Raw genomic sequence first — 20,570 nt, 5'->3', positions numbered from 1 at the left:
AGTAATGATAGTAGGTTACACTATCATTATATAGTCGAAACAGTGGTTTGATCAATATTTTTTTTATAATCAAACATTTTTTGTCGTTTGTTTTTTGTTTACAAATTCAAGAAAAAAGTCACTGGACACAAGAGGACTTTAAAAAGGCAAAAACCAATGGATTTAAATCAGAGCCAATAGTAGGAAATAATTTAAATATTTAATAGATATTGTGACACCACCATCCTGTGTTTTTGTCTGATTATAAGTGTGATCAAAATTCGAATCATTCAATGATCTTGAAAATTGTAATTATCGGTATCAGCATTGGTATGATCAATACTGCCCCTGTAACTAACTCGACACCCAAATTTGTAGTATTGCCCAAAAACTAATGTAAAGTATTAAACAAGAAAAAAATTGGTGCTTATTACATTTTATCAGAAGTGAACATTTTACAACAGAAAGTAACCAAATTTTAACAGTAAATTAACAAGTAGATTAATAATAGTTTTGAGAAAATTATCCAACTGGAAATGACAATGTGTTCCTGCATGTCAGCAGGCAAATTAGGAGCCTTTGTAACCCATTGTGAAATGCTTCTATTATCATTAATATGCCAAATAATATATTGTAATATATATCTTTATCGCAGGAAGATGCAAAATATATTGTGATATAGATTATAGGCCATATCACCCATCCCTACTGTATAAATTTCAACACGTTCTAAGAAAGGAACGAGCTCGTAACCCAAGGACTAGCTGTACTTTGTATTGTAGTAATTTTACACAGATTGCATCAAAATGAGGGATGTTTTCACTTTTAAACACTCACTTTTTGTTTGGCGTCTCAGCAAAGCACTTGAGGGACGACGTCTCCACAACCGTTTCGCAGAAGGTCACAACCGGATCGGCAACCTGCGGACATTATTGGCGAGCGTTGTTACAAAAGAAAAGGACATGTTAAAATAACTTTAAAAATATGTAGTAAAAAGGCAACAGTGGTAAAAATTACTTTGATGTCAATCTCAGAGTACATCTTGCGCAGGTCGTGCATGACGCAGTCCAGGTAGAGCTCCCCTGTGCCTAAGATGACATGTTCTCCTGACTCCTCCACCTGGAGGCCACATAAACAATGTAAGCTAAAGCTCCTAAAGCTAAGAGGAAGCCACTTAAGTTGTATTTGCTTATCTTGACCAACTCATCAAGTCCTGCTCCATCATGTTTTTTATTGGTAAAATTGTACCTTTGTGGTGAGGGAGGGGTAACTCTTGTTGACCTTCCTCAGACCGTCCAACATTTTGGGCAGTTCCGACGGGTTGACGGGCTCCACGGCGATCTTAATCACCGAAGCCGTGTTGAACTTCAACGGCCTAAAAATCTGAGCCTGGAAATGGAGTAAAAAATAAAAAGTGTGAACCACACATAAAATTATGCATTTTTAGACTTTGTATTTAAGACCAGCCTCACGTCTTCATTCCCCCTGGGTTCTGTGATAGTAGCAGTCTTGACTATCGGCTGGTCACATCCTTCGATAAGGACCCAGTTCCCAGCAGGCACTCGATTGACTTCAATTTGGTATCTTAAAAAAGAGGGGGGTGAGATTAACTAAATAAGAACCCCTCTTTAACTTTTCACCGTCAAAAATGAAGGCAAAGCCTTGAAGCGCACCTGGCGACTGAAATCCAAAGCCGGCCCACGGTACAAACTTGGGAATCCTCCTCATCCTCCAGTGTGTAGTTTTCTCCTAAAACCTTGACCGGCTGTCCTGCCTGGATGGTCCCGCTCAGCACCCTGCCAAACGCATGGAATTGAACGCCGTCCTCCGTGCTGTACATCTTAGTGGTGTGGCACATCAGAGGACCCTGGTGAAGACGGGGAAGGGATAAGAAAGACAATTTGGGAGAGAAGACTTTCTAGTGCCTATGTGTCAAAGTCAATTATCTATGGCCCCCGGGATGATATTTGATTAGTATTGGAACCTGCCTGCAGGCCACAGCCGCCTGCTGCTGTTTTGCACGCACCGATACTCCATCGGTGTTAGCGCTAGGAATTTTCATACTGGGATCCCAGGGACCCCATCAAGTCATAAAAATGGGGTCCCACAGTAACTTTTTGGGGTCCCACTTTTTTGTAACCGTTCTGAAAACAAATGATAAATGTATGCTTTATCCTGTTATATCTCACATTCTATATTGTGTTTTGGAAAAAGGTTGTCATAAATGTTACTGAATTCATTAAAAAAAAATGTTATGCGTATGTAAATTAATTCAATTATAAACATTCATTCACTTTCATTTTTCCTTCATGGATCTAAACTTTACCGCTGCCGGTAATTTTTCTATATTTTTTATTGTTATATTTTCAGAATGTGTTTGTTCTATTTTTGGCCAAAGTAAGACAAAGAAAACAATCTGAAGTTGTCTTTATTTTTTAGTTTTAATGCCATGATTTTAATAGTCCGACCCGCATGTGGACAGATTTTCCTCCATGCAGCCCCCGAGCTAAAATGAGTTTGACACCAATCTAGTGGAATGAAGAGTGTGTGTGATTGATGGATAAGTAAGAAGAGTGTTTTTGATGTAAGTGAGAGCTACAAAATAATTTGTGCAAACTTGCAAATACACGTTTGGTTTTCATACAGCCTATTTTTTAAAGATTCAGTTTGACAAAAAAGGTTGCCAAAAGTAGGCCTGAATAAATCGACTAATCCAACGATAAATGAACTCGACAAGTTTTGCCGTTTTCGATAAATTGCCATTGTCGTGCTCGTTGGTTCTTTGTCTCTCGCTTTCAAACAGGGTGCAAGAGGTTTCACTCTGTGTATCGCTTTTAGCAAATGAGCGTGTTTATTCAATAGCAGAATTAAATGAATGTAGTGAATCCTCTTGTCAGTCACCAACAATATTTGTGCCGGTGTGCAGAGGCGCGCACACGCACACACACACACACGCACACACACACACACAAGCACCACGAGGTAACAAAAAATAGCAGGAAAAAGCGTGAATGCAAAGCCAAATAGTGTGAGAATGTTTTGGCTTCAAACAAGTGTTCAAAATGAGTAGATGAACTCAACACGGACGAACATGAAAGTACGCCACATTTGTTGGAAATAGATGTCCAAAAAAATTTATTACAAAAACACCCAACCTAGTTTTTCCAACAGCGGAAGAGACTGCACTTCAAGGTGCAAATATTGCTAATGGAGAATAAAAGTTGATCTTATTTTTATTGTTTATTTATTTAGGATAATCAAAGGTTTTTGACCTTCCAATTACAATGGTAAAAAAAATTAAAAATAAAATAAAATTTTTAAAAAAAAATCACAAATTTATTGCGGAATGCTTTATTATATATTATTATATATTTATTACATTATTATCATTATTATTATTATGATGATTACATTAGTGTTAAATTTGGTCTCAAAATAAGGCAGACAATAATAATATTTGTCTGCAATGATTTACTCTCCCAACCAACTGGCATCCGTAATGTTGACTCCCTTTGTACTTTTAAATCCAGACTCAAAACCCATCCATCCATCCATCCATTTTCTACCGCTTATCCCCTTCTGGGTCGCTGGAGCCCATCTCAGCTACAATCGGGCGGAAGACGGGGTACACCCTGGACAAGTCGCCACCTCATCGCAGGGCCAACACAGATAGACAGACAACATTCACACTCACATTCACACACTAGGGCCAATTTAGCGTTGCCAATCAACCTATCCCCAGGTGCATGTCTTTGGAAGTGGGAGGAAGCCGGAGTACCCGGAGGGAACCCACGCAGTCACGGTGAGGACACTCAAAACCCACCTGTTAAAAATTGCATTCTCATTTTAACTGCCTCTACACTGTTCTGCATTTGTTTGTTACATGCTGATTTTCCTTTGTTTTGTTTTTTATCTGCATACTGTATTGTAAAGTGCCCTCAAGTTTCTTAACAGGCACTCGTACATTAAATGTATTACTATTATTATTAATATATCATAACGCTGAGATAGGCTCCAGCACCCCCCGCAACCCCAAAAGGGACAAGCTGTAGAAAATGGATGGATGGATCCAGCAAAATTTTTAAATTATATTATAATTAATATATTGTCCAGCAAAATGTTTTAATTATCGTCCTAGTTCAAGCCAAAAGTTTGCCTTTGTATTTGTATGCCATCTGGGTTTTTATACGACCAAACTAGGAACTTTTCGTTGCACTCACTTCAGGGTCACACTCTGCCATGGCCTCTCCCAGGTCCGAGTCTAGACCTCCTGTGTAGGTGTGCTCTATTTTGTTCCGAGCGCCCTCCTGTGGTGAGGGAATATGCTGCACACACATGTCCACAAAGCCTACGGGAGGAAGAGAGATTAGAGATCAATATTACACAGTGAAGTTGTAAGATGTTGCGTTCCAAACAAAAAATGGCAGGATAAAAATAAAGACATACCAGTGAACTCCCCAAAGAAGCGGTTACAAACCAGCCTCAGCAGCGGCTTGATGTTTAGTTTCAGTTCCTCTTTGGACAGGTGAACCCCCAGCTCGTCCAGGACTCTGGGGAGAGACGTGTCTACATCCCCAACCACCTAAACAGAGACGCATTAAAAACTAGTCTTAAATGGATCTCGGGGGAATTTTTTTTTTCCTTTTCTTTTTAAGACATATTCCAACCTGTGAGAGGATTTTGTAGAGCGGCTCCAGGACAAACTCCACAAAGCTACGCTGGGAGTTACTGTTGGGAGCTTTCTTGGTGAACTTGTGTCTGATTGAAATACAAACAAAACCATGAAGGAATGATAACAAATACCCTGACGTCAAACATTGTTTGAACACTCACGTTTTTGGGTTAAAATAAATGTCTCCCCAGAGTCTTTTGGAGAACTCTGTGTAGTTGATGTCTCCTGCAAACACACACACACACACACACACACACACACACACACACACACACACACACACACACACACACACACACACACACACACACACACACACACACACACACAAATACATCCCTATTAGGGTTGCACAATATATGATATATATTTGGCCGACGATACAGCTTTTAATACTATCGATATACAGTGATAATGCATGTTGATGACACATTCTAGCTGTGTGGCGCACCCTCAACATAATGTAGCGTCCTTGCTACCAAGCTAGTGGCTAATGTACCGCCACAGTGCAGCTTCTAAATTACTAATCCTCGACTACATGGCGACAAATAAACCGTCTTACAAATATCATTATCACTGGAGGACTAGTGGACAAGGAATAGCTAAAAATAATACAAAAAGTATAGTTATCTGCGAAGCTACAGCTCTTAAATGTAAACAGGGGTGGGCGGATCGATACAAATATCGACAGTAATGATACCTAGTGTCAGTATGTGGTCGATAGTATGATGATTAGAACAATATATTCTATTATCACAAAATATTTTGTACTTTTGGTTTACAAACCCTGGAAAAAAGAGTGAGTAGTAGTTTTTGCTATTTTATTTATTTGTTACTTAATTTGCACTATGGACACTAATATACATGTTGTATGTAATAAAAGGGAATAATAAAATAATTTAAATATGAATTTATATTGTTACTCTGCCATCCAAAAATGTTATCATTTATTGATCTTGACAATTTGAAGTGTCATTATCAGCATTGGTATGACCAATACTACCTGTGTAAATATTTGGTATCGGATCGATACCCAGAAAAATAACTGCTCATTACATTTTAACTGAAGTGAAGATAGAATCATGTTACAACAGAAAGTAACCAGATAATAAATGTAAATCAAGAAGTAGATTAATAATATTTTTGGGAAAATAATGCAACCGGAAATGATGCACTATGTCACCACAAACATCAGCAGCTAAATTAGTAGTCTTTGTAACCCTTTTTGAAATGGTTCTATTATTTATATACCAAATATTATATTGTGATATATATCGCTATCGCAAGAGGAGGCAATATATATTGCGATACAGAATTTTGGCCCATCCATAATACAGATACATATAAACATACAGTACATATGATAAAAGAATACAACCAAAGCCTTGTTAATTGTGTGTTGTCTCACCATAAGTATCCGCGTAGATCTTTGCAAAGGAGCCCAGAGTGAAACAGATGCTGTACTGGGAGCTGGCAAAGCAGACATTCCCAAGAAGCGGAGAAACCACCAAGTTCTCATCTGTGGAGTAAGTACTGAGATAGAAAGTGGGACAAATGATTGCTCTCTTCATGGGGAAAAATGCTTGTATGTAGGGCTGCCCAGCTAATCGAATTTTAATCGTGGTCACGATTTTGGCTGCTACGTTTAATCAGGGTGATCGTCGGCGATATTAACAATTCAAAAACAGGCTCCGCTGCATTTCAAACCAAGCATGTTCTCAAACTTAAGTCAGCCAACCACAAGGGGGCGACCGATAGACAGTGGACTCATGTGAGAGCGAATAAGAGTGAGTGACAACAGAGGTTGAAGGTAGATTAGCCAGTAGCTCCCGAAGTTATTAGGAAAATAAATGCATTATTACATCAGTGTTCTCCCTTCCCGCAGAGCTCCCCACAGGTTACAAACACAGACACGTTTGAACCCCGAAACACAACCGCATGCCTCGCCGTTGTCAAGTCACTCCCACTCGTTTCCAGAAACCCGGAAAGGCGCGCAGATGAACCAACAACAAACGCCACAATGAGTTGCACGGCAAAGCTGCGTTGGTGCGCACATCCAAACAAATTATAAAGTTGCAGCGACATGTTAAACATTAACAACACTTCCCTTTTTTTCTCAACCACCATCAAAGCTGGTTGCTAACAGAGTGGGCCACATGCCATTGGCACAGAGCCCCGACGAAGAGCTACAAAAGCGGGGGAGCCCAAAATACAGACGACCGTAACATCAACCGTGCACCGAGGGACCCCTTATCCATTCACCTCTCAAAGACTCGCCAAAATAACGGATGTAGTAACGTTTTATTTGGCCAAAGACATATGTCCTATACATATTGTGAGCAGTACAATGAATGTGTTCCTTTGCATGTGCCTTTCATGCATGATCTTATTTCTTCACTTGTTTGCACTTTATGATCGCACTATGCAATGGCATATTATTTTAGTTAGCCCTTTGTCTTTTGTACATTTTATATAATTTTCTTTTTTTGTTTGTTTCATTTTGAAATGAAAGCCAAATTTAATTTGTTTAAAATAGAAAGTGCAATAAAATATGTTTTATCAACAATTAATAATCGTGATTCCAATATTGATGAAAAAATGTGCGATTATTATTTTGGCCATAATCGTGCAGCCCTACTTTCATGGCTGCATAGGCCGACAGGGTTTTTACCTGAGCAAACCGTTGACCTCGTCCACAATGTGGCGGAGTTTGTAGTAGGCGTCCGTGGGGGGCAGTTTGAGCTCCCCGATGAGTCGGTCCACCTTGTTGATGCAGATGGTGATGGCCATGTGCTCCTGAACGGCGTGTTTGATGAGTCGCTCTGTATTCAGCATCACCTGCAAACAAATATGTGACAGTCACTGCGCTGCTGAGGTTTGGTGTTGGTCATCTGGGAGATCCCCGTTTGTGAGTGGACCGCTTAAAAAAAAAAGTAGCTTTTTGGTTTGTGTCATTAACAAGTAAATAATGTTTCATCTACAGCGCAGGTGTCAAACTCAAGGCCCGGGGGCAAAAATCTGGCCAGCACCATCATTCTAATGTGGCCTGCTATATCATTTTATTTTGGACCGCCACATTATTTCAATGTAGCCGGTCTATTAATTTTAAAATGGCCAATACATAATTCTAATGTGGTCCGCCACATTATTTTATGCGGCCCTCCACCTCATTTTAAAATGCCCACGACTCATTTTATGTGGTCAGCCACATCTTTTTTCTTTTCCAAGTTTCCATCTGTTTTGGAGCACAATCGTTCGATATGTCTGGGAACGCGAGCGACGTAATCCTTGATATCACTCGACAAATATTTTGAGAACGTATAGGAATCTGTTCCATTGCATAGCTTGATTTATTGCTCGTATCTGCTTTTTGCAGGAAGATTTAAGCCTCTTTTATAGTGAGAGAGTTTGCTCACTTCCTGCTGTGCAACAGCCATCTTAGCTTGGTCGACCACCACTAGCAATACCAGCAATAGCCTACCGTGTATACCTTTTTGTAAATGACTTGACTAAAATACAAAAAAAGATCAACTTTGTGTGCTTATTGGAGGACATTTAGATGTTAACTGGCTGTCCAGCTTTGCAGAAGTAAACATGCTGCAGGAGTGACCATATCGGAGAATTTAGATCAGGGGTGCCCATTACGTCAATCATGAGCCACCAGTCGATCGCAGAGGGTGTATCAATCGATCGCCAGCCAGGTATTAAAAAATAGACCTAAAAATTAGCGATCATCAATCTTCACCAATACGTCACTTGATTAACATTCACGGCACCCGGGGGTCTTCTGATAGGAGCGAGCTCATTATTAAGAAAAAATGACCGACAGGAAGGCGAGAAACACTTTTTATTTTAACACTCTCGCGCCGTACCTGCTGTCAAAACTCTAAAGAACGACTGCACAGTTCCTATCTTCACAATAAAAACACTGATTCATCCTGCCTGCACTAACAAAATAAGAGTCTCAGAAAGCTGGCGTGCACAAGCTAGCAAGCTACGGCGTTTGCTGCCAATGCATTTCTTGTAAAGTGTATAAAAACGAGTATGAAAGCTGGACAAATAGGATGCAAAAAACAACCACTTTCATGTGGTATTGGACAGAAAGGAGGACTTTTTTCCTCCTCCATTTGAAAATGCGGACATTATCAGCACTAGTGTCTGATTCCAATCAATGCAAGTGATCAGAATCAGGTAATACACCAACTTACATTCTTGTCTTCATGAAAGAAAGGAATCTATATGTGTTAAACATGCTTGTATTATCATTTAACACCTTTAACTTGCTAACAAAAACGTCTCTTTCATAAATAAATAAATATAAATTATATATATGAGTGAGGTAGATCCCCTTGATTTGGTCAATTTAAAAGTAGCTCGCCTGCAGAAAAAGTGTGGGCATCCCTGATTTAGATGTAAGCCATAAATCCAATATTTTGGCTGATATCGTACTGATATCCGATTGTAACACCCCTAGTGGTTACTGCTGACAGTAAACGGTTTGTTAAACAAAAAGATTCCTTGAATTCTCCCACAGCGTTGACAGATCTCAAAGTTTATCAGGCCGAATTGGAACAACACAAAGCAAACATACCCCTTCCGCTGCGTCGATGAAGAGGATGATGCCATCTGAGATGCGGATGCTGGATGTCACCTCATCAGAGAAGTTCACGTGACCTTTAGGGAACAAGAGTGCGTTTAACTTCTAGTGTGTCACTAGAAAGAGAGAAACCACACAAAGAGCACAAGCACATTACCTGGCGTGTCCATTATATTCAAGAGGTAGGATTTGCCTCTGGAGTCCGGCAGCACCATTGTGACGGGAGTACTCTTGATGCCAACCCCTCTCTGTAAAATATACACGGGACAAAAATCAGCATCTTTGCTGTAGATTGCTTTTATCTATAAACTACATTTCCAGAAAAAAAGACCCAAGTATGTTATTTACTTCATAAACACTATAACATTTTTCAGTTATCTTTACAGTAAACCTGGTTTATGTCAGTGCACATCACACTGGCTGACATAAGTACAAACTAACCACTGCTTGAATTGATCACACTTAATATATTTTAAGGCTTTAAGTACAAATTATAGGGTTGAAGACTTTTTAAGACATTTGGACTTTAACTTTTAACTTTAACACGTGTCTCAGAAGAGCATCGACATTATTGCACTTCAAAATATAGGAAGTCTCCTGGGGAAATTGGTAAAAATATGGGATTTCTTAACATCACAATAACTTGTCATCAACTCAATCTTCTACAATTTTATAGCATTTAATGAATTGAATACATTTTAAGATTTCCTTGTGAGCACCAGGGAAAATTCTCACAAGAACACAAATAAATGCCCTGTCAGATATCAAAACATATTTGGGGATAATTATTGAGAATTAAGTTATTTGTAATTCTTAGTTGAATAAAAAACAATTAAAATGTGGGCTGCAGCAAAAAGGTAACTTTTCTCAAGCAGGGCAAACAGGCTGGTGCTTAAGCAGTGGTTAGTACTATCAACTTCATTAATATATTTTTTTCAAATTATTGTATCCGCTGATGTAGTTATTTTATAGTTGAAAAAAAATTAAAAAGGCATATACCGAAATACGACAAAATGCCAAACATCTACGTCGATAATTGGCCGACCTCTATTAAGAACACAGTGGATCATGACTTGATTTACATAAGTAGGTTCCACTGTACTAAGACCTCTGACAATATCATTAGAGCAGACATGGCATCTGTAAAGCTGGCTGAAAAGACAGAGTGCTCACCTCCTGTTCTGTAAAAAGGATGTCTGTGTAGCGGAGCTGAAAAAGTCAAGAGGCGTGTTAAACTGCAATTGTTGACAACCTAACTGGGCATGAATGGATGCCAGGTGATCTTTGACAGCACACTCACATCCATGTCGTCCCTTTTCCTGATTTCTGGGTGTGTCTGCTCGATCATGCAGTCCACAAAGCAGGTCTGAAAAGGATTAAAATATGTCATGTACTCATTAAAAAAAGGACAGGAAGTTATCAGCACCAACTGTGATGATATTAGTTCATCTTGAGGAGCAGGGGCCAAGAGATCTAACCTTGCCGTGGTGGAGATGACCACACAGGGTGACGTTACGGATCAGCTCGGGACTATCCATCAAGTCTGCAAGGAATCTGGCAGGGAGGAAAATTCCACTTAGCTACTGACAACATGTAGAATGTATTATAACAAATAGAGATGTCCGATAATATCGGACTGCCGATATTATCGGCCGATAAGCGCTTTAAAATGTAATATCGGAAATTATCGGTATCGGTTTCAAAAAGTAAAATGTATGACTTTTTAAAACGCCGCTGTACGGAGTGGTACACGGACGTAGGGAGAAGTACAGAGCGCCAATAAACCTTAAAGGCACTGCCTTTGCGTGCCGGCCCAATCACATAATATCTATATCATAATATGCAAAGCATACTTGGTCAACAGCCATACAGGTCACACTGAGGGTGCACGTATAAACAACTTTAACACTGTTACAAATATGCACCACACTGTGAACCCACACCAAACAAGAATGACAAACACATTTCGGGAGAACATCCGCACCGTAACACAACAGAACAAATACCCAGAACCCCTTGCAGCACTAACTCTTCCGGGACGCTACAATATACACCCCCCGCTGCCCCCTACTCCCCCCCACCTCAACCTCCTCATGCTCTCTCAGGGAGAGCATGTCCCAAATTCCAAGCTGCTGTTTTGAGGCATGTTAAAAAAAATAATGCACTTTGTGACTTCAATCATAAATATGGCAGTGCCATGTTGGCATTTTTTTCCATAACTTGAGTTGATTTATTTTGGAAAACCTTGTTACATTGTTTAATGCATCCAGCGGGGCATCACAACAAAATTAGGCATAATAACGTGTTAATTCCACGACTGTATATATCGGTATCGGTTGATATCAGAATCGGTAATTAAGAGTTGGACAATATCGGAATATCGGCAAAAAAGCCATTATCGGACATCTCTAATAAAAAACAACGACTGGCACAGTAGAGGGTTGCTCACTCCATATCATAAACAGTAGCTGGTAACTCTTGCTCCATCAGGGTGAACTGCTTGTGTCTCACTGGCTTGATGATGGGCTCTGGTGGGACAACAAAGGAATCAGCATGTGCTCACACAGTGTGCTCCAATGCTTCTCTTCATCACTTACCTGTAAGAGGTTGCGTGTCTTCCTCTTGGACGATGGTCTCCACTTCAGGCCCGTAGACCTCCTCTGCTGTTGGGTAGTATTTCTTGTCCTCGTGCAAGACCACCTCCATGCCGGGGACGTCCTCGTCAGCATCGGCCGGCTCGTCGTCATCGTCCTCATCTCCCTGCGGGGGGAGAATGTTATCTCAATAACATGCATGTATGAGCACACGGACAAACCGCGTTTTTAGAACATGGGAGAGTGGTACCTCATCGACGTCTCTGTCCTCTGCATCCATGTCATTTTCATCATCGTCATCAGAGTCCAGCTCTGGACCGATGTAGTTCCCAAATTCATCGTACAGATCAGCCTCCATTTTGCAGAGAACTGAGGAAAGGGTTGGTAGCATTTCACAATAGTTTGGGGAATGAATGCATAGTAAACCTGGCCTAAAGGAAATGCACTTTTTTGGAATTTTGCCTATCATTCACAATACTTATGTAAGACAAACCCCTCTCTTTTTTAATCCAATCAATCGTAAATAAAAAAAAAAAGATTAATAATAGAACAAAATAAAAAAACGAACTACTAATATAAAAATAAAATATAATAAAACATATATATGTAAGACAAACCCCTCTCTTTTTTAATCCAATCAAGTCGTAAAATACGGCAAACACTATTCCACCTATAAAGCACTCTAAAAAGCAATCCTCCATTTACATTTCATGACCTGAATATTAACCACGTAATGGAGATATTGTTATTACAAGCGCTAACGCAGACAAACTATTTTTAGCGGCACCGTGATTTTTTATTTTTAATATTTGTTTACTTAATATGGTATATTATTTGTTTATTATTTATTTGTTCAATGTTATGTTACAGAGAACATGGAAATGGGATAAAATTGCTATGGAATGAAAAGGGCTAGGATTATATAAGATCAGCTTCTTCCTACTCCTTTTCGGACGTGCTGTAATGAAACAACTGGAAATACGTGATGAATTACATTGTAGTTCAAACCCCGGCCGAGTCATACCAAAGACTATAAAAATGGGACCCATTACCTCCCTGCTTGGCACTCAGCATCAAGGGTTGGAATTGGGGGTTAAATCACCAAAATGATTCCCGGGCGCGGCCACCGCTGCTGCTCACTGCTCCCCTCACCTCCCAGGGGGTGATCAAGGGTGATGGGTCAAATGCAGAGAATAATTTCGCCACACCTAGTGTGTGTGTGACAATCATTGGCACTATAAACTTTATTGTATGCATGTTCCAAATAAACTGAAACTGAACTGAACAGAGAGCTAACTAGCTTGTGCAGCTGCAGTGTTGATATACTGAGCTGCTACATCGCCTAAGAGCTGCTGAAAGTTATTTTTTGATTATAAATAATGCCTCTCACTTGGCTAGTCGAAGGATGTGGCCATAAAAGAAATTGGTCAACTTTGACATTCACCATAAAACCAGATACGGCGAAAATGACACTAAAAGATGCTTGTTTGCGGCACCTTTTTTTAACTTGCATGAGGATTTTGATAATTTTTCATCTAAATGAGGAGATTTTAATATCCTAAAAGTCTGCATCCTCGTGAGAGCAGACATTGTGCAGTAAGTGATTTGTTTCATTATGTTTGCATATCTTGTTCAGCGCTGCGTGATGGTTAGTATTTAACTAAAGCTGGATCTGTTCAGCACACAGCTTCTAAAACTTGAAGCTCATCCTCCTTATATTCAGGCTCAAAAATATAAGGCTCTGGATCATCATCTGTCCCAAAGTAGTAGCCGTTGTCTCTCATGAAGTCTGTCATTATTAAGACTTAGACTTCCTTTTATTGGCATTCAAATTTGAACTTTGCAGTACAGATAAGAACGAAATTTTGTTGCATTAGCTCATGGTAGTGCAGGATAAAAGAGCAATAAGGTGCAGATATAAATAAATAAATTACTGCACAGATAAATATATTGCACTTTTGCATATGCACATTAATAGTTTGTTGTTGAAGGGAAAAGTAAACTTTGTGATGCATCTGTGAAATCTATGTGTTCTTGTCTTACATAATGATTGTAGATGATAGGCAAAATACCAAAAAAAGAGCAGTTCCCATTAGAGATGTCCGATAATATCGGACTGCCGATATTATCGGCCAATAAATGCTTTAAAATGTTATATCGGAAATTATCAGTATCGGTTTCAAAAAGTAAAACTTATGACTTTTTAAAACGCCGCTGTACGGAGTGGTACCCGGACGTAGGGAGAAGTACAGAGCGCCAATAAACCTTAAAGGCACTGCCTTTGCGTCCCGGCCCAATCACATAATATCTACGGCTTTTCACACACACACACAAGTGAATGCAATGCATACTTGGTCAACGGCCATACCGGTCACACTGAGGGTGGCCGTATCAACAACTTTAACACTGTTACAAATATGCGCCACACTGTGAACCCACGCCAAATAACAATGACAAACACATTTCGGGAGAACATCCGCACCGTAACACAACATAAACACAACAGAACAAATACCCACAACCCCTTGCAGCACTAACTCTTCCGGGACGCTACAATATACACTCTCCCGCCCACCCACCTCAACCTCCTCCTGCTCTCTCGGGGAGAGCATGTCCCAAATTCCAAGCTGCTGTTTTGAGGCATGTTAAAAAAAATAATGCACTTTGTAACTTCAATAATAAATATGGCAGTGCCATGTTGGCATTTTTTACCATAACTTGAGTTGATTTATTTTGGAAAACCTTGTTACATTGTTTAATGCATCCAGCGGGGCATCACAACAAAATTAGGCATAATAATGTGTTAATTCCACGACTGTATATATCAGTATCGGTTTATATCGGAATCGGTAATTAAGAGTTGGACATTATCGGAATATAGGCAAAAAAAGCCATTATCGGACATCTCTAGTTTGCATATCTTGTTCAGCGCTGCATGATGGTTGGTATTTCACTAAAGCTGGATCTGTTTAGCACACAGCCTCTAAAACCTGAAGCTCATCCTCCTTATATTCAGGCTCAAAAATATAAGGCTCTGGATCATCATTTGTCCCAAAGTAGTAGCCGTTGTCTCTCATGAAGTCTGTCATTATTGATAGTTTGTTGTTGAAGGGAAAAGTAAACTTTGTGATGCATCTGTGAAATCAATGTGTTCTTGTCTTACATAATGATCGTACAAACCCCGTTTCCATATGAGTTGGGAAATTGTGTTAGATGTAAATATAAACGGAATATAATGATTAGCAAATAATTTTCACCCATATTCAGTTGAATATGCTACAAAGACAACATATTTGATGTTCAAACTGATAAAAAAAATTTTTTTTTGCAAATAATCATTAATTTAGAATTTGATGCCAGCAACACGTGACAAAGAAGTTGGGAAAGGTGGCAATAAATACTGATTAAGTTGAAGAATGCTCATCAAACACTTATTTGGAACATCCCATATTATTGCCCAAGACATGGGTAACTTACACATCTGTGAAGGCACCATTAATGCTGAAAGGTACATACAGGTTTTGGAGCAACATATGTTGCCATTCAAGCAACGTTATCATGGACGCCCCTGCTTATTTCAGCAAGACAATGCCAAGCCACGTGTTGCATCAACGTGGCTTCATAGTAAAAGAGTGCAGGTACTAGACTGGCCTGCCTGCCTGTAGTCCAGACCTGTCTCCCATTGAAAATGTGTGGCGCATTATGAAGCCTAAAATACCACAACGGAGACCCCCGGACTGTTGAACAACTTAAGCTGTACATCAAGCAAGAATGGGAAAAAATTCCACCTGAGAAGCTTAAAAAATGTGTCTCCTCAGTTCCCAAACGTTTACTGAGTGTTGTTAAAAGGAAAGGCCATGTAACACAGTGGTGAACATGCCCTTTCCCCAACTACTTTGGCACATGTTGCAGCCATGAAATTCTAAGTTAATTATTATTTGCAAAAAAAAAAAAAAAAGTTTATGAGTTTGAACATCAAATATCTTGTCTTTGTGGTGCATTCAATTGAATATGGGTTGAAAAGGATTTGAAAATCACTGTATTCCGTTTATATTAACATCTAACACAATTTCCCAACTCATATGGAAACGGGGTTTGTAGATGATAGGCAAAATACCAAAAAAAGTGCAGTTCCCATCCATTTCCTACCGCTTGTCCCTTACGGGGTGGCGGGGGGTGCTGGAGCCTCCCTCAATGCATTACTTATGATTCAATAATAGTTTTCTGTGGACTCAAGTTGCCAACATTTATTAATAAAAGCCAGCCTGTTTAGGTAAAACTGTAGTGTTTAGTTACCTCACAGATTCACACCGAGTTGAAGCCTACAGTGCGGCTAATGCTAACTTAGCTTGAGGCGTTGCTTACATGACCGGTGACAATGTAATTACTCGCGTTTTGAACAATATTTAATCATTTTACATAGTAATATTGTGTATTTTTCCGTTGCTTAGCTAATGTGGCTAAAAACATCACAAATATTAGCATGCGGCTAAGCTAATAAGGCAAATAATGAATGACTGAACGTTCGCGTTACGTTCTTGTGAAAACGCCTGCAAACATGTCGCTGTGTTGCATTGTTTCCCAAAAAGTAAGCAAACTACTCACCTGTGTTCTGTTAAAACGAAGCACTAATGTATTATAGACAATATAAAAGTTATTTGTTAGTGCAGCTATCTATTCTATTTGTCAAATAGCGCCATGCGCGTAAGACGCTACTTCCGGTGTTTGTTCTTCTTCTACGGTACAAAGAGCTGCTGATCTAAAATGAATGACTCAATGTCACGCCGACGGCGGTTGGTGGTCGGTTAGTAGAATGCATATCCCATACACTTTCCTTCATAGAGAATCACTTAATCCAGGGTTTTTCAACCTTTTCTGAGCCAAGGCACATTTTTTTTCATTGAAAAAAATCTCAAGGCACACCACCAGCAGAAAACATAAAAAAATGAAACTCAGTAGCCGATATTGACAGTTAAAAGTCGTTCTCGCAATTGTTGGATATTAATTCAAACCATAACCAACCATGCATCACTACAGCTCTTGTCTCAAAGTAGGTGTACTGTCACGACCTGTCACATCACGCCGTGACTTACTTGGAGTTTTTTGCTGTTTTCCTGTGTGTAGTGCTTTAAGTTAAGTTTGTTTGTTTTTTTGTTTTTTTATTTTCTTTTATTTTATTTATTTATTTTATTTTGTATTAATCTATCCAACAAAACGATACACAACAGTACCATAATAATGCAATCCAATTCCAAAACCAAACCCGACCCAGCAACATTCAGAATAGCAATAAACAGAGCAATTGAGAGGAGACACAAACATGACACAGAACAATCTAAAAGTAGTGAAACAAAAATGAATATTATCAACAACGGTATCAATATTAGTAATAATTTCAACTATTTTGTTGTTGATTGTCATGTCATGTACGGATGTACTTTGTGAACACCGTCTGCTGCTCCACACGCTGTAAGTCTTTGCTGTCATCCAGCATTCTGTTTTTGTTTACTTTGCAGCCAGTTCAGTTTTAGCTTCGTTTTCCCTAAGCTTCAATGCCTTTTTTTAGCGGCACTTGCCTTTTGTTCATTTTTGGTTTAAGCATTAGATACCTTTTTACCTGCACACTGCCTCCCGCTGTTGTCTGCATATTGGGATCACGACAAACCATGTTCCCGACATCTACAAAGCAATTAGCTACCGGCTGCCACCTACTGATATGGAAGAGTATTACACGGTTACTCTGCCGAGCTCTAGACAGCACCGACACTCAACAACGGCACATTTGCTGATTATAATTACTGGTTTGCAAAAAATATTTTTAACCAATTAGGTGAAATGACATCATCTCCCACGGCACAGTGGTTGAAAAACACTGACTTAATCAATGCAGTCAACTATTATATGTTAAACTTGTTTTTTGGACATTCTATATTAACATAACACCTGAATATATTCTATCAATTTAGGCTAAACTAAAACAAAATATTAAAACAACTTTCAATGACAGTTATTTAACCTGCACTGATTGATTGATTGAGACTTTTATTAGTAGGTTGCACAGTGAAGTACATATTCCGTACAATTGACTACTAAATGGTAACACCCGAATAAGTTTTTCAACTTGTTTAAGTCGGGGTCCACTTAAATTGATTCATGATACAGATATATACTATCATATATACTATCATCATAATACAGTCATCACACAAGATAATCACATTGAATTATTTACATTATTTACAATCAGGGGTGTGGAGGGGGTGGGGGTAGGATATGGACAGCAAGTAGTGAACATATATATATATATATAGAGAGAGAGAGAGAGAGAGAGAGAGAGAGAGAGAGAGAGAGAGAGAGAGAGAGAGAGAGAGAGAGAGAGAGAGAGAGATCAGAAGGCATAAGAAAAAGTATCTGCATTTGATTGTTTACATTTGATTATTAGCAATCCGGGGAGGGTGTCAGTTTAGGGTTGTAGCTGCCTGGAGGTTAACTTTTATTGCGGTTTTGAAGGAGGATAGAGATGCCCTTTCTTTTATACCTGTTGGGAGCGCATTCCACATTGATGTGGCATAGAAAGAGAATGAGTTAAGACCTTTGTTAGTTCGGAATCTGGGTTTAACGTGGTTAGTGGAGCACCCCCTGGTGTTGTGGTTATGGCGGTCATTTACGTTAAGGAAGTAGTTTGACATGTACTTCGGTATCAGGGAGTTGTAGTGGATTTTATAGACTAGGCTCAGTGCAAGTTGTTTAACTCTGTCCTCCACCTTGAGCCAGCCCACTTTAGAGAAGTGGGTAGGAGTGAGGTGGGATCTGGGGTGGAGGTCTAGAAGTAACCTGACTAGCTTGTTCTGAGATGTTTGGAGTTTAGATTTGAGGGTTTTGGAGGTGCTAGGGTACCAGGAGGTGCATGCGTAATCGAAAAAGGGTTGAACGAGAGTTCCCGCCAGAATCCTCATGGTACTTTTGTTGACCAGAGAGGAGATTCTGTAGAGAAATCTCGTTATTTCGTTATAAACTAAATACAAGTATGATACAATAATATCTATACTACTATATATACATACAATAATGATATATATTACCGTAGTACAGTGGTTCTCAACCTTTTTTCAGTTATGTACCCCTTGTGAACATTTTTTTAATTCAAGTACTCCAAAGTAGTATTTATGTGGCCCCTAGATGGCAGACAGAGCCAACTATATGACATCAGAGCAGTAGATAGACATGTGATTGTTGCACCCTCTGGTGGTCACTAACGCTCACTACAACACTGTGTTAATGCGGCATGGCCACATCATTTGTTTATATTTATATTTATACTCCAGCGCCCCCCGCGACCCCGAAGGGAATAAGCGGTAGAAATGGATGGATGGATGTACATACATACTGTAAGTGTGTGTGTGTGTTCTTGTATTTGTACCCTTCTTGAGACATCAACAAGTTAAAGTTAAAAGGTAAAGTTAAAGTACCAATGATTGTCACACACACACTAGGCTACGTGTGGTGAAATTTGTCCTCTGCATTTGACCCATCCCCTTGATCACCCCCTGGGAGGTGAGGGGAGCAGTGGGCAGCAGCGGTGCCGCGCCCGGGAATCATTTTTGGTGATTTAACCCCCAATTCCAACCCTTGATGCTGAGTGCCAAGCAGGGAGGTAATGGGTCCCATTTTTATAGTCTTTGGTATGACTCGGCCGGGGTTTGAACTCACAACCTACCGATCTCAGGGAGGACACTCTAACCACTAGGCCACTGAGTAGGTCACAAGGAACAAGGAAAAGTAGCTTCCATATGAGGACCGGTGAACAAGTTAGAACATAAATCATGGTCCCAATACGGAAAACCATTGCATCTAATAGAGAATGTCTCATTTGCACCCCTGGTGGTGAAATCCATCAAAATTAGGGTGGTCCCAAAAAGGAGGGATTTTTCAAATTGACTGTGTGTCGGTTTTAAAAGTATTTCTGGTCAACATATGAAATAACAAGTGTGTGTAAAGATTTGAAGTGCTCCCCCCTGGCCAACATATGTAATAACATGTGTGTGTAAGAAATTGAAATTCGCCCCCTATGGCCAAAATTTTTTTTTTTTTAAATAAATAAATATGTATATAGAGACATACTGTAATAACTTGAAGTAAATAATGAAGATTAAAAACCAATTACAAACAAAAAATCACTAAAAGCTTACCTTTTTTATATATTATTAATGTTGTAAACACAAATCTTTATATATCTAGAAAAGGTAGTCCTAAAGGGGTCGGTATTTGTCGGCGGTCTCAAATACAAGAACGTGTGTGTGTGTGTGTGTGTGTGTGTGTATTTGGGATATATTACGTTGGGATATTATTAAGATAATGAAGGAGGAAGTGATTAAGAAATGTTGGTTGGATTGTATTAGAATTGTATCCAATAGGGAATATAAATACTTCTGATTTGAAGTTTAGGCATGGTGTCCTCTTTAAACATCTTGTAGCTCCAGATTAAACGAATACGCCGACAATATATAATTGATAATTACATTACACTATATATGAATACATGTATATGTAATGTAATTAGATATAAAAGCAGATATATAATGTATGTGTATATATATATATATTTTCCTGTGTTTGAATGTCTTTTTAATTTTGTTATAAAGCCGTGTCAAAGACACATTTGTTTTTCACTGTAGAAAGACAATAAAACTTATTCTATTCATTCTAATTATATATTTTATATATAGGT

General features: G+C 39.2%; 1 protein-coding gene across 1 annotated transcript in view; it reads right to left on the bottom strand.

The window, feature by feature from the left end:
- eftud2 (elongation factor Tu GTP binding domain containing 2) overlaps nucleotides 1-16,624 on the bottom strand; it is a 35,833-nt gene extending 19,209 nt beyond the window's left edge. The window contains exons 1-20 of the mRNA XM_062050061.1: nucleotides 16,448-16,624; nucleotides 12,093-12,211; nucleotides 11,846-12,008; nucleotides 11,698-11,776; nucleotides 10,727-10,802; nucleotides 10,549-10,614; nucleotides 10,422-10,457; nucleotides 9,406-9,496; nucleotides 9,243-9,325; nucleotides 7,323-7,489; nucleotides 6,060-6,184; nucleotides 4,813-4,876; nucleotides 4,647-4,737; nucleotides 4,426-4,561; nucleotides 4,200-4,327; nucleotides 1,653-1,846; nucleotides 1,452-1,563; nucleotides 1,228-1,368; nucleotides 997-1,098; nucleotides 817-899 (exon numbers count right to left, since the gene is read on the bottom strand). Coding sequence (XP_061906045.1) covers nucleotides 817-899; nucleotides 997-1,098; nucleotides 1,228-1,368; nucleotides 1,452-1,563; nucleotides 1,653-1,846; nucleotides 4,200-4,327; nucleotides 4,426-4,561; nucleotides 4,647-4,737; nucleotides 4,813-4,876; nucleotides 6,060-6,184; nucleotides 7,323-7,489; nucleotides 9,243-9,325; nucleotides 9,406-9,496; nucleotides 10,422-10,457; nucleotides 10,549-10,614; nucleotides 10,727-10,802; nucleotides 11,698-11,776; nucleotides 11,846-12,008; nucleotides 12,093-12,200 — 2,045 coding nt within the window. The 5' untranslated portion in view covers nucleotides 12,201-12,211; nucleotides 16,448-16,624. The remainder of the gene's footprint in view (nucleotides 1-816; nucleotides 900-996; nucleotides 1,099-1,227; nucleotides 1,369-1,451; nucleotides 1,564-1,652; nucleotides 1,847-4,199; nucleotides 4,328-4,425; nucleotides 4,562-4,646; nucleotides 4,738-4,812; nucleotides 4,877-6,059; nucleotides 6,185-7,322; nucleotides 7,490-9,242; nucleotides 9,326-9,405; nucleotides 9,497-10,421; nucleotides 10,458-10,548; nucleotides 10,615-10,726; nucleotides 10,803-11,697; nucleotides 11,777-11,845; nucleotides 12,009-12,092; nucleotides 12,212-16,447) is intronic.
- Nucleotides 16,625-20,570: the final 3,946 nt, after the last annotated feature.

Source organism: Entelurus aequoreus, linkage group LG06 (genome assembly GCF_033978785.1).
Source record: "Entelurus aequoreus isolate RoL-2023_Sb linkage group LG06, RoL_Eaeq_v1.1, whole genome shotgun sequence".
In the NCBI taxonomy this organism is placed as follows: Eukaryota; Metazoa; Chordata; class Actinopteri; order Syngnathiformes; family Syngnathidae; genus Entelurus; species Entelurus aequoreus.
The sequence above is the reverse complement of the archived record's forward strand: the minus strand, read 5'-3'. Positions and strand labels throughout refer to the sequence as shown.